The 14,422-nt window shown below is 42.6% G+C and overlaps 1 protein-coding gene across 3 annotated transcripts in view; it reads left to right on the top strand.

The window, feature by feature from the left end:
- The first annotated feature begins 1,072 nt into the window (after positions 1-1,072).
- HMCES (5-hydroxymethylcytosine binding, ES cell specific) overlaps positions 1,073-14,422 on the top strand; it is a 64,694-nt gene continuing 51,344 nt past the window's right edge. Inside the window, exons 1-2 of one of the 3 annotated variants that reach the window (XM_078661772.1) lie at positions 1,073-1,198; positions 13,592-13,809. In XM_078661772.1, the coding sequence (XP_078517898.1) occupies positions 13,621-13,809 (189 nt within the window). In that variant the 5' untranslated portion in view covers positions 1,073-1,198; positions 13,592-13,620. Of the gene's footprint in view, positions 1,388-5,320; positions 5,340-13,591; positions 13,810-14,422 lie in introns of those variants that run through there. The other 2 variants (XM_078661773.1, XM_078661774.1) reach the window with 2 other exon arrangements.

Raw genomic sequence — 14,422 nt, 5'->3', positions numbered from 1 at the left:
CTAATGGAGCACAGCTTCTACTACAGTGGTAGCACTTCACAGTCAGAGTGCTGAGGCACCACACATATACGTGACAATGCATTTCAGTGCGGTAATGCGGATTACCACACTGAAATGCGCTAGTGTCACGCCTGATGCGTGACACTTGGCAGGCATGCATGACTTTGACCCAGAGTAAGAGAGAGAAAAACACACAAGGAGAAAGAAGGAGGATATTATTTAATATGCTTCCCTCGTCTTCATTGCTGGATTTTGCTTGCGAGAAAGTGTCACTCATAGTCGTTGAATGTCACTCATAATTACACAAATTATGAAAATGTCACACATGAGCAATCTGAAACCTTGGCAGCTATGCAACCGTTAACTGAACGCACTATGTCATAAGCTTTATTGACCACACCCAGACACCTCCCAACTGATTATGTAACTTTGTAAGGAGTTTGCCGAGAACCACAAGGGGGTGCACGACACTGCAATAGTGAAGAGGGAAGAGGATGTACAAATAGAGAAGAATGCAGGGGCACAGACGAGAAACAGGAAATGACTTGTCTCCTCTCTCACGTTTAGAAAATCTATAAAGCATAAGCAATTTGAGAAGAGCATCACTAACTTGCCTTTATGCGATGTATTATTCAGGGTTATGCGAGGCTAATTTAGTTAGTCACTAAAATATTGGATGATTAAACAGTTTATTAAAATGTATTTAATTATTTGTAAAGGATCTGCAATAATAATCATGCATGATAACCCTAGAGTCCCGCACACAAAAAGATGCAACCAGAGCATGAGTACTCAAGAACTCGAACTCGTACTACAGCTGACAATATTTGTCTGTTGTTGCCAGCCATTCCTAGGTGAACCACTCACAGTTTATTTAATTCAGCTTTATTGGAACAACTAGATGCTCGCGTAACTGTCTTTCAATCAGATAAATATATTTACACTGACTACTGAAATAAAGAAACCAGTAATAAATTAAGGATATTATTGCGTAGTTTTTATGCATTCCACAAGGTATAGGTTGCCCTGGCAGTCAGACATCTTCTGACTCCCTGGACTTTTTTGGTGTTTAATGTAATCCATGCGTGACTCAGAGACGCATGACGTACCCTCCTCTGATGGTTACGTGACGGCGCGTCGCTGCTCAGAGTCTTTCCTCTAACCAGAGGCAGTCTCCTGTGGCGGGAGAAGCTGTGACGTAAGTGCGAGCGTTACTGTTGTGGTGGCCGTTAAGGCGCTTCGCCCGCGGTGCGAACGGTTTCAGGGCGCCTTTTCCTGTAACCTATGGGGAGGGAGGGAAAGATTTCAGTCCCCAGTCCCTCCCGCGGGAAGGGCAGCACCCCCCGGGTGAGAAGCCGCACGCTTCCGCTGCCCGCCCTCACCTGAGGTACCTTCTCTCCAGAGTCTGGGGTAGGCCCGGCGGGGACGGCACACGTGAGCCCGGGGCAGCCGCCTCCGTAAGACCAGGAGGAGGCCGGTTGAGGTTGCTAAGTGTGTTCCAACTCCCGAACGGGCACATCTTGGGAAAGTGCGCACTGTTTGGGACTTGGAGAAGGGTGGTGGAGAGGGCGGCTGAGACAGCGGTATCCTTGGAGGAACATGCTGTGAATGCATAGAGGAAAGTCCTTGGAGACGAACGGCTCCGGCTCTTTCATTATCCTAGCCCCCACCCGGTGTATTCTGGGCAGTGTAGTTTTATGCGGCTGTAGGGTTACCAACTGGCAGGGTGCAAATTCAGGACGGTCAGTGTAAAAATTCAGGACAAAGGGTCAAAATTCAGGACAGGTCAAAATTCAGGACAAAAATTTGGGACAAAACATACGTTTTACAGACATATCAGAGGAGGTGGCACAATAATATATAAGTAAATAGACAACCAAAATAAATACAAGTCAAAATAAGTTTCTATAAGGTTGAGCCAATCGTGCACTTCACAGTTTTTCAGTATGCGCGCAACTTTGCAAAGCAACATCGGTCCATTTCTGCAATCAAGATTTGTGCTAGTAACAATAAACATTAATAAATAGTATTTTTTATTTGTATGTTGAAATCTGTCTGTAAAGTGAAAACGATGTTAGTTATTTTATTTTTATTTTCTCCAGCATGGCGCCAAGACAAAAGCAGAATGCTTTGCCCTAGTCCCACGCAGGAGAAGGCACCCCACATGCTGTCACTACAATTGGGCCCATTAGCACTTATAGAATGACAATCAGCTGCAGTCTCAGACTGACAAGTCTGCACGAGGGAGGTCCGGGAGGGGTGGCTGCAGGCAGCCTCTTCAGTTTAAAAGATAAGAGCGAGAGGCCCGAGAGAAGTCTTTTTAACTCACAGTGCCTCTCGTGGGGGAAACACCATTCCTTTCTGAGATTTCCCATTTCGATTTTAGTATTATGTCTGTAAGGCGTCTGTACGGACGCCTTGTGGACATCATACTAAAATGACGGACGGTATGTGAAATTTACGGACGGTTGGTCACCCTATGCGGCTGGCGTGTGCGCTAAGGTTCTATCGCCCTGTTCATGTGGAAACTGGGACAAGAATTGTGTCTCTCTGGTAAACGGCTGTCTTTCAACTAGTAACTCAATCTACCTCCATCAATGTGCCAGGTCCAGGCAAGACGAACTGCTCCTCTCCAGGGGGCAGATTTACAAGAAACTGATGCATCTCTGCATTTTAGTAGAGGTGCGTCTGTTTAATTTCTTCATACTAAAAAATCCTTGCGCCACCATGGATGCGTCCCATTTACAATGTGGCGCCAGGATTGACAGATGCTGGACGCATCTGTTGGTGTAAAGGTAACGTGTTGCTGGAATCGTGTGGGAAGCACAACGCCACTCCAGCAATGCTCAGGAATGCCTATTCCTATTGTGCTGCATCACTCCTTATGCATGCTTCAAGCAGGCGTAAGGTATTGATGCAATGGTGTTGTAGAAGTGACGTAGATTTCACTGCGTCATTTTTACAACGCTTTCTTGCGTCGGAATGCCCCCTTGCATACATTATACCTGACACCGGTATAATGAGACACAGAGCTTTACAACGTGACGCATCTCCGTAGATGCATCACGTTGTAAATGTGGCGCATTGTTTACGGTGCCGCTGCGTTACAAAAGTGACGCAACGGCGGAGTAAAAGTGTCGCAAGGGGCTTGTAAATCTGCCCCCCCCCCAGGGTTTTCTCTACAGTTTCCGGTATTGAAAGAAAGAAAGCTAGACTAGAGTATCTACTCATGCGTGGAAAACTAGGCAGCTAAGTGTACAGAGTGTTCTTATCTAAACCACACCTCCACCTATATCTACTTGTCTGAATCGAAAGCAGTAAAAGTACATGTCTTCCCAATTTCTAGTTGAACAAATAAATACATTTGTAAATATTTAATCATGCTTATTATGAAATCATATATAAAGGAACTAAGTTCCCTCCTGACTCCATAATCGAAACGTCAAAGGAATTTTACTTTTTGTAAACATTTTTACACACACAAGCGTAGTGGCCATATTTTCAAACAAAAGGCTAAGACTTAGTAGATGTAAAAAAAAAAAATCTGTGTATAAATAAAACGTGTTCAACTGTTTGGTGTGAATACTTTTTGTTTCCTGCTGATGTTTGTAACCAGCATCACTTCACATGAGCTTCACGTTCATTCGTTGTAATATCACCAAAGGGCAAAATGGTGAAAGTTGGGCATTTCCTGCCTCATTCAACGAGCTTCAAAACATAACCCTGTCCTTGACCATTCGTACTCATAAGGAGCTTGTTTCCTGGGGGTTTAACCCCTTCGACGCTGATGACGAGCTGGGCTCGTCATGAGGTAGCCTCCTGCTACGCTGATGACGAGCCCAGCTCCTCACGTAACATGCGAATGAGTAAATCTCAGCGTACGGGCGGAATTCCGCCCGCACGCATGCGGTTAAACCCCCCACACAATGCCACAATGCAGTTGCATGTAAACTGGGTACAATGTTTTCATAGTTTTCATTAAGAAAAAGAAGCTGCAGTGGCGCGCAGAAAAGGAGTCTTTAAAAGTGCAATTAAATTGACCATCGAGCCCCCTATGGCTAAAGGGAGCGGAGCCGCCCCCCTTAAATTATGGGGGATGATGGTTTGCATCAATGAGGACTACTAATGAAGGAATTCTTTCTTAGCGCTTGGTGTCTAATGGGGTTGATTGCAGCATTAGGTTCTTTGATAAGATAGGTTGCTGTCCCACGGGGTCTCTAATGAAATGTGGTCATGCGTATTGGCTCCAACAAATAAGACCGTGGTGCCCCTTAAACATAGGCATTTAATAAAGTGTCCATTTGCTTCAGTGCAAGGCAGTTAGTTGGCAAGTGCAAATGAGTAGTCTTACTTCTTCTTTAAAATGTGGCTCTAAGGAGACCAAATGCTCAGCCAGTTAGAAATTAAATAAGAAGTGATGACTCCCAATCACTGCTTGTAACCTTAGAGGTCTGTGAAAAGGAGGTATAGGAGTCATAGGGATTTAGTTCTTTCTTTTAGTACCTATTCCTTATGGGTGAGTGGCCACACATTTTTTGAGTGCAAAGTGTGTTGGTTGGGTTGCAGGTCTGTTAAACTCTAACCAGTAGTTCAGTTTGGTCGTGTGGTATCTCTTGGGATTACTTTATGCAAATAGGAGGTGCACCGAGCTATCTCCTGAGGCCTATTTATACTTCTGGCCTGGAGTCACTGAAGCATATGCCACAGAACTCATTTCTTTGACCACATTATGGTGAGCGACTTTCACATTAACCTGGATAGAACTGTGAAGCAGATGTCTTGTACAAAAAAAATCGTTTTTCAGTGCTATGGTTTGGGAGTCTGCTGCTAGCACTTCAGATTTCTCGTGTTCTGTAATTCACAACTTCGTGTTACTGCTGTAGACTATTCCCGGGCTTCACAAGGGCACAAGTCCTAAGAAAAATAGTGTGCATGTGCAGGGGGTATTAATTCCATAAATCGCAATTATTACAGGAAGGAAAACCACAATAAGTAATGTCATGTCCTTATAATGTTCCTTGCTTATAATGTGGAACAGCTGTGTTTTAGAAAAGCAACACGTTAAGATAATTATGCAAAAATGTGACCAGAACATGTTTTGGGATGTTTGACTTTTTATAAATAAAACACGTTTTCCACTCTTCAGTGGGAAATTGAGGGAATTGGCTGAAAGGGACACTATTTATAAACGTACGTGGAACGGTAGATTACATTTTAAACTGTTTTGGAGAATTTAACAAGAGGTGCATTTGCATTTCTGTTTTATGTTGTGTTTTTTTCTTCGTCTAGCTTCAAAACACTGCACATTTGCTGTTCTTTAGCCGATAGAAGGATTAATGGTATGAAGTTCATGTTATTTAACAAGACATTCTAAGACATGGGTACTCGTAAACATTTGCCCAGGGGCCGCAAAGTATGGTCTTTGGTGTGACTAAGGGCTGCACTGAGCAGCAGGGGGTCCTCGGTGGGTCAGGGATTGTCTAAGGAGATCTAAAAAATGTTTAGTAAACAGGCAAGCATTTATTTTCAGGGTTACCAAAGTTAAGTGATGCAGGTCACCACAGTAGTTCATTTATTTAACCTGCAAATAAATGCTTACCTGTTTGTTTAACATGTTTTATGCTTATTAGTGCTCAGCAAGTAAACAGCAGATTATTCCACTGTTCAGCGGGGGGGGGGGAGGAAGTATGTAAAGGTCAAGAGGGGCTGTACTTACTTTAAGTATCACTGTTCTAAGATACCCCCCCCCCCCCCGTGGCTCTCACAAATAAAAGGACTGCTACAGAGGTTTAGGAACACGAGGAGGCAAGGTTATCCAGGGTTGCCACCTTTGCAAGAGAAACATACCGGCCATCTGCTCACATTTTATGATCCTGCATCATTAAGGCAGCTGCAGAACACGTTTTAAAGTTTTTTCTTTACATTTACTGTTTAAAGCATGCACTGATAAGATGGAAAAAATGGCCTTAAGTGATTTTCAAAATTTTTGTACCAGCAAGGACATTAAAATAGTGGTACAACAGGTAGAACACTTGCCAGGCTACATACGTAAGTTACCCTTGCATGGTGTTTGTAAATGCAGGCAGAGCTGGGATACTAGGCAACACCTCTCAGGCTCCTTTAAGCTCTGGTAGGGAATGGAGTCCTCTCTCTAGAATTGTGAAGAGGACCTGCGTCCTCCTCCAACTTGCACCCTGCCCTCTACGGTATGCTCAGCCAGATGATCCAACCAAAGGAAATGCTGGCTGTTTCACTGCTGTGAAAGAGCCAGCCGAGATGATTATTATTACTTTAAACTGGAAAATCCATGAATCTTCTTAATATCAAGAATGTTCGTTATAATGTAAATACACAACACGCTAATAATTATATGAGAATCATTCTAAAATTCTTGTGTTTTACTTCCCTGCAATTGAGGAAACATACTTTAAAGAATTAAGTGATATCATTGACACCCCAGTAGAGAGTTGAAGACACCAATCACATGTATACATATGCCACAAAGGATCTATGCAGCGAGCACTAATGATAATCACCTCTGTTGTTTTTATTATAACTAAGTAGCTGCATAATCTTTAATGTCAGTGCAACTAATGTACATTGGCCTATTTTTAGGCCTCACGTGCAACAGTGCATGCACTCTCGCTAGCAAGGGGTATTATTTACAATAAAAGACTTGCAACCCGTCAATTGACTACCATTCGTTAGCTTCATTGTCACTTCTTTGCTGCCACCTAATTGTCCAGTGCGTGACATGCACTACTTCCTTTTCTTTCTATGGAGTGTGGACCAAGCGCAGGTTGATTCGAATATGTGATCTTTCTTTGCATGCGTTTACCACGCGTGCCATAACAACGCAGTCGTTACAACGACCACGTTGTTATTACGCATACCGTTACAACGCAAGTCGTAACAACGACTTGCGTTAGGGGGCGTTGGATGTTGGAATAGTATAATTTACTATTCCAACTCCAGTCTGTGCGGACACTAGGGAAGGTGTTGGATTTTGAATCCAACACCTTCTGCCCCCCAACGCAAGTCGTTGTTCGGACTTGCGCTGTAACGGTATGCGAAATAACGCAATCGTTGTAATGACCGCGTTGTTATGGCATGCGTTGTTACGCATGCAATGGTAAACGCTGTGAACAGTCGATTCAGCTTAATTAATTTCCGTCCGCTGATCGTGCTGTGATTGAGGTGCCCATTTCAGGACACTTCCTCTGTTTTCAGTTCTTGTGCTGCTTTCTCCATTCGTTCAGATTTCAAACTCATTTTTGGACGGTGTTCATCTACTCCTGCATTTTTTGGATTAATCTTAAAACATTCTCTAATCATAAGAGGGAGGTAGAAAGACTGATCCATTCAGTTTCCTGGATATATATATACTAATCAAGTGGGGAAGGATCACTTGTCCTGCACAACCTTTGGTATGCAGGAGGAGCGTGGGGTGTCCCAAATAAAAGACCCTCATGCACGTGGTGGGTATGGTGGTAAATCTAGCGCTATATCTTGATTTTCCGCTTTTAATCACGTGTGTGCATAATCATTAGGTCAGTGTGGTTATGCAGCCTCCACCAGGAGGTTCTTACCCAAGGTTGATACAGTAGTGAGCCAGTGAATAAAAAATGAAAAAATTGAGGGAAATAATAAAAAATCCCAAAAGTCAGATATTCGTTTTATTCTTTCTGTATTCGGGACTGGTAAACTCTGGACTAGTGCATAGTATGGCACTGATTATGAGTAACGGATGCACTCAGAGTATCTAAAGAATGAGAATTGTGAGTTAAAAAATGGTCGACATGTTTCTGCCTCGACAGCCTTCAGTTAGGACTTACGGGCATTCATCAGGACCTCAAAGTGAATAAAGTGAGGAAAATAGTTAAAATATTTACAAAAGTGCTCTTACAAAATTGTGATAGGAAATAGGGATATCTTAAACCTGTTCCTTTGTTAGCGAGGTCATATTGTACCTGTAAAAGTAAGAAAAAGGAGAATTGCGTATAGACAAAAAAAGGGCGGGGTACATTGGGACACACATAGAGCAGAAATCTGCTTCAATAGTCTATTCATTGATAGACACATTCACAACTAAAAAATGGCAATACTTCATAGACCAGTTAGTGTATGGCAATGTCGACTCACTCATTGCCCCTCCAAACTCATGTGAGAGACTGTGACATGCTCAGGGTAGTACACACGGGCATGCATTTTGTCAGTGGTTCATTCATAATGCGGGCGTGCATCTAATATTGCCAGTGCAGATGGTGCGGAATGCCCGTAGTTCATATTGTGAAGAGGACAGGTTGGTGATCTTAAATGCATCGTGTACATATTCTGTGACCTCCCTGTAGTAAATGCTAGCATTATTACCTCACGCGCTTTACTAACGCGTTCCAATCGGGTGGTAGAGCCTGAGAAGGACTAAGCGGTAAAAAATAACAATAACATATTAGGGGTTGGTCTTTGCCACATTGTACTTGCGGTTATTGTTTGTCGGGCTCTTCACGCCTGGTACCTATTGCGTCTTCTTCTGTCGGCTTGTTGGCGCGCTCTGCTCTCCTCGACCCGGAAACCGAGAGTCTGAGTCTCCGGGTCAGGATAGAGGACGTGGCTGTGACGCCTAAGGAGCTGATTGGTTACCCTTGGGGTTGCTCTGGTAACCGTTTGTCAACAAACGGTCTGGTGGCGCTGATGTAATTCACGCAGCCAACGTGCGAACTCTGTTACATCAATGTTTTAAATTCAATGTTTATTGAATGCAGGATTCATTGTGAGTCTTAAGTCAAAAAAGAATGATTGTAATTTCCGAGCGAAGAATTGGACACGCATGTTGGGAAAGTGAGCCGATTGGTTACCCTTGGGGTTGCTCTGGTAACCGAGTATCAAAAAATAGCCTGATGGCGCTGTTGTTATGCAGCCAATGCGCGGAATTTGATTACATCAATGTTTTCAATGTTTATTGAATGCTGAATTAGTTGTTAGGCTTTAATCAATAAAGGAATGATTGTGATTTCTCTAGAAAGAGGAATGGGGCGGTCATGTTGGGAAAGTGTGGAAGTGCCTCAGTATATATCAATAGTTAACTGTTAAGACCGAGGTATTTTGACATTTTATCAGTTTTTTGAGAGGCTCAACCAAGGAATATTATCGTTTAATCCTTCGCAGTGGGTGTTGAGTCTGTGCACCCATCTCTGTTCTTTCTCATAAAGGATTTTTTCTGAATTTCTGTCTTTTGTAGACAGGGTTTCTAGTACGACCCAATTTAAATCTTCAGTGGTATGACCCATTTCTAAATAGTGATTTGCCATTTTCGTTGTGCTCTTCTTACACTTTACATTGCTGCGGTGTTCACACATTCTCTGTTTTATTTTCCGACAAGTCATACCGATGTACCTGAGGTGGCAAGGGCATGTGATCATGTATACCACATGACTGGTATTGCAATTCGTGTGGCATCTCAGCTCCCACTTGAAGTCGGGTCGCAATTGTAGCTCTTTTGTGGCTCTAGTCAGGCTGCATATTGAACACGACCCGCATGGATAATGTCCCTTTACCTGTGGATTACCCCACGGGTTCATCGTATCTCTCGATTTTTTGGAGCAGGTCTCGTGTGAACCAGAATGTCCTTTAGGTTGCGACTTCTTTTATTCGCGAACCTGGGTTTGGGCCAGCTTAAATCGCCTGATGTTAGAATTCTCCAGTTTTTGTTTATCATTTTCTTGATATCATTCGTCATGGAGCTATATGTCGTCACACAAGTCAATGTTTTCTCAGTTGGTTCTTTTAAGGTAGTCTCGAGCAGAGAATCTCGATTTTGATTTCTTGCCCGTTTCTTGCATTTGTTTATCGTTTTCCTTGGGTAGTCTCGGGCTTCCAGTTTTTTGCAGAGATCACTAGCTTGTGATTTATATTCTTCAGTGTCACTGCAATTACGTCTCAACCTGAGGAACTGGCTGTATGGCAAGTTCTCTCTCAGGGAGCGAGGGTGGAAGCTTTTGTATGAAAGCAGGCTGTTCTTAGCCGTTGGCTTAAAGAAGGTTCGTGTTTGTAAGGTGCCTGCCTCAGCATAGATTGTTAAATCTAGGAAATCAATACTCTTCTCATCTGTTGAGTAGGTGAAACGGAGACATTCATCTCTCTCATTCATCCAATTATGAAATTGGGATAGATCGTTCTTATCTCCTTGCCAGATAACAAAAATGTCACCCTCGCTCCCTGAGAGAGAACTTGCCATACAGCCAGTTCCTCAGGTTGAGACGTAATTGCAGTGACACTGAAGAATATAAATCACAAGCTAGTGATCTCTGCAAAAAACTGGAAGCCCGAGACTACCCAAGGAAAACGATAAACAAATGCAAGAAACGGGCAAGAAATCAAAATCGAGATTCTCTGCCCGAGACTACCTTAAAAGAACCAACTGAGAAAACATTGACTTGTGTGACGACATATAGCTCCATGACGAATGATATCAAGAAAATGATAAACAAAAACTGGAGAATTCTAACATCAGGCGATTTAAGCTGGCCCAAACCCAGGTTCGCGAATAAAAGAAGTCGCAACCTAAAGGACATTCTGGTTCACACGAGACCTGCTCCAAAAAAATCGAGAGATACGATGAACCCGTGGGGTAATCCACAGGTAAAGGGACATTATCCATGCGGGTCGTGTTCAATATGCAGCCTGACTAGAGCCACAAAAGAGCTACAATTGCGACCCGACTTCAAGTGGGAGCTGAGATGACACACGAATTGCAATACCAGTCATGTGGTATACATGATCACATGCCCTTGCCACCTCAGGTACATCGGTATGACTTGTCGGAAAATAAAACAGAGAATGTGTGAACACCGCAGCAATGTAAAGTGTAAGAAGAGCACAACGAAAATGGCAAATCACTATTTAGAAATGGGTCATACCACTGAAGATTTAAATTGGGTCGTACTAGAAACCCTGTCTACAAAAGACAGAAATTCCGAAAAAATCCTTTATGAGAAAGAACAGAGATGGGTGCACAGACTCAACACCCACTGCGAAGGATTAAACGATAATATTCCTTGGTTGAGCCTCTCAAAAAACTGATAAAATGTCAAAATACCTCGGTCTTAACAGTTAACTATTGATATATACTGAGGCACTTCCACACTTTCCCAACATGACCGCCCCATTCCTCTTTCTAGAGAAATCACAATCATTCCTTTATTGATTAAAGCCTAACAACTAATTCAGCATTCAATAAACATTGAAAACATTGATGTAATCAAATTCCGCGCATTGGCTGCATAACAACAGCGCCATCAGGCTATTTTTTGATACTCGGTTACCAGAGCAACCCCAAGGGTAACCAATCAGCTCCTTAGGCGTCACAGCCGCGTCCTCTATCCTGACCCGGAGACTCAGACTCTCGGTTTCCGGGTCGAGGAGAGCAGAGCGCGCCAACAAGCCGACAGAAGAAGACGCAATAGGTACCAGGCGTGAAGAGCCCGACAAACAATAACCGCAAGTACAATGTGGCAAAGACCAAGCCCTAATATGTTATTGTTATTTTTTACCGCTTAGTCCTTCTCAGGCTCTACCACCCGATTGGAACGCGTTAGTAAAGCGCGTGAGGTAATAATGCTAGCATTTACTACAGGGAGGTCACAGAATATGTACACGATGCATTTAAGATCACCAACCTGTCCTCTTCACAATATGAACTACGGGCATTCCGCACCATCTGCACTGGCAATATTAGATGCACGCCCGCATTATGAATGAACCACTGACAAAATGCATGCCCGTGTGTACTACCCTGAGCATGTCACAGTCTCTCACATGAGTTTGGAGGGGCAATGAGTGAGTCGACATTGCCATACACTAACTGGTCTATGAAGTATTGCCATTTTTTAGTTGTGAATGTGTCTATCAATAAATAGACTATTGAAGCAGATTTCTGCTCTATGTGTGTCCCAATGTACCCCGCCCTTTGTTTTGTCTATACGCAATTCTCCTTTTTCTTACTTTTACAGGTACAATATGACCTCGCTAACAAAGGAACAGGTTTAAGATATCCCTATTTCCTATCACAATTTTGTAAGAGCACTTTTGTAAATATTTTAACTATTTTCCTCACTTTATTCACTTTGAGGTCCTGATGAATGCCCGTAAGTCCTAACTGAAGGCTGTCGAGGCAGAAACATGTCGACCATTTTTTTTTTAACTCACAATTCTCATTCTTTAGATACTCTGAGTGCATCCGTTACTCATAATCAGTGCCATACTATGCACTAGTCCAGAGTTTACCAGTCCCGAATACAGAAAGAATAAAACGAATATCTGACTTTTGGGATTTTTTATTATTTCCCTCAATTTTTTCATTTTTTATTCACTGGCTCACTACTGTATCAACCTTGGGTAAGAACCTCCTGGTGGAGGCTGCATAACCACACTGACCTAATGATTATGCACACACGTGATTAAAAGCGGAAAATCAAGATATACCGCTAGATTTACCACCATACCCATCACGTGCATGAGGGTCTTTTATTTGGGACACCCCACGCTCCTCCAGCAATTACTCTTAAAACAAAAATAAATTACATTTTACCTGGGTTGAATTAAGCAGTTATAATATTAAAAATGGTGCACTAACACTACATTTGCACCTTCATGATGCTTGTTGTTGCGTACCTATTTTTGTGGCCGTTCAGCCATTCATCCACTTTATGCCTTTTACCTATGTGTTGACTTTTAAATTTGGTTCCTTGTTTAGCTTACTTATACCCACTTCTGTACTACTCTAACCCACTGTACTTTCTGCTACTCCATTCTACATCACACCATTACACTCTACTTCAGTCCAGTTTACACCACTCATCTCTAGTCTATGCACGTTGCTCTTTGCCACTACGCTCTATGCCACTCCACTCTCTGCCACTAAACTCGATGCCATGGCATTCCACTCACTCCTCCCAGTGCGCCTCTATGGCACTCTGTGCTACTCCACTCCACCACTCTTCTCCATTCTGTGCCACTCCACGTCATTACAGTCCACACCTCTTCACTCTGTGATACACCACTCCACTCTATGCCACTACTCCATTCCACTCCACGTCACTGCACTCTGTGCCTCTGTACTCTACATCACTCTGTGCCAGGCCACTAACCTTTACCCATGCTGAAAAGCAGCCACGCTGCTGTACAACATAGATAAAAGGCATCAGCAAAGCCAATAGATCTCGTATAGGTGAGACCTATTGGCTTTGCCAGTGCTTCTTTTGGTTGAACCTGATATCATTCTCTTTATGCAGACGAGTAGTAATTGGTTAGTAGTGAAATTGGAAAGTAGATTATATTCTGCTAAGTTGAATTAAATTAGCCCAATGTTTGGTATACGGAGTCCCTAAAAGGAAAAAACAAGCTTTTTCAATACTTCTAACAGATTGTAGAATTTTTTTACAGGAAAGTCATATTATAAGGGAGATTGACTTGTGTTTTTTGTGGCATACGCTATCGTACACATACACATATTGTAACATAACTAATGTTTTGAATTAATAACACACGCATTACAGATTTCACGTAGTTACTTGGTATTTTATTCATTTTTCAGCTTTTTACTAGCTTTTAAAGATTTGCAAAATGTGTGGGCGCACTGCCTGCACACTGGCACCAGATGACATCAGTAAAGCTTGCACATACCGAGATGTGCACGGCAGAAGACGCCGCCCTGAATGGAGAGATGACAATGCCAACAAATATACTCCGTCTTACAACAAGGCTCCTCAATCAAACAACCCTGTTCTTGTCTCTGGAAGACATTTTGACAAGGTAGCAAAGTGCAATGAAAAATGCTTGATGCATTAGGGAAATATAATAGTTACCAGTGCTTGTGGAAAATTAGCATGCCATTAATAAGGTTCTGATTTGTGTGCCAGTTGGACTGTCGTACTTAAGCATGGATACCTGTGTTATTCAGACTTGGGAATTTGATTCTTAATTGTTTCATTAACTTATTTTTTTACTGGTCGAAGCCTAACAGTGAAAGTTGTGGTATTGACACTCCATGGGGACGATTTACAAATGTTTTCTTGTCAGCTAGTGTGATGTACTCGTGAATTTGAAGGCATAAGTTACATAAACGCATGCAAAAACCTTTTATAAGCGGGCCTTCTCCTCAACACTTAATTCTCACTGATCGATTCCAGGACACCTCAATCGAAGCCACGTTGAAAATGCTGGATGCTTCCTTTAAAATAGACAATTGCAGGTTCCTGAGTAATTACAGGTGCAACTTTGAAACCTATATTTCATTCAAATCAAATGTGTTCTTGAGGTAGATGTATTCTCCACATCAGTGCTTCACTTGTTAGACAAGGATTTACGCTGGCTAGTGTTCTGCCTTTTGAACCTAATTGGTCAATTACATTTCCTAGATGCATTG

Source organism: Lissotriton helveticus, chromosome 9 (assembly GCF_964261635.1).
Source record: "Lissotriton helveticus chromosome 9, aLisHel1.1, whole genome shotgun sequence".
NCBI lineage: Eukaryota > Metazoa > Chordata > Amphibia > Caudata > Salamandridae > Lissotriton > Lissotriton helveticus.
Note: the sequence above shows the minus strand (reverse complement) of the source record. Positions and strands in the feature narration are given on the sequence as shown.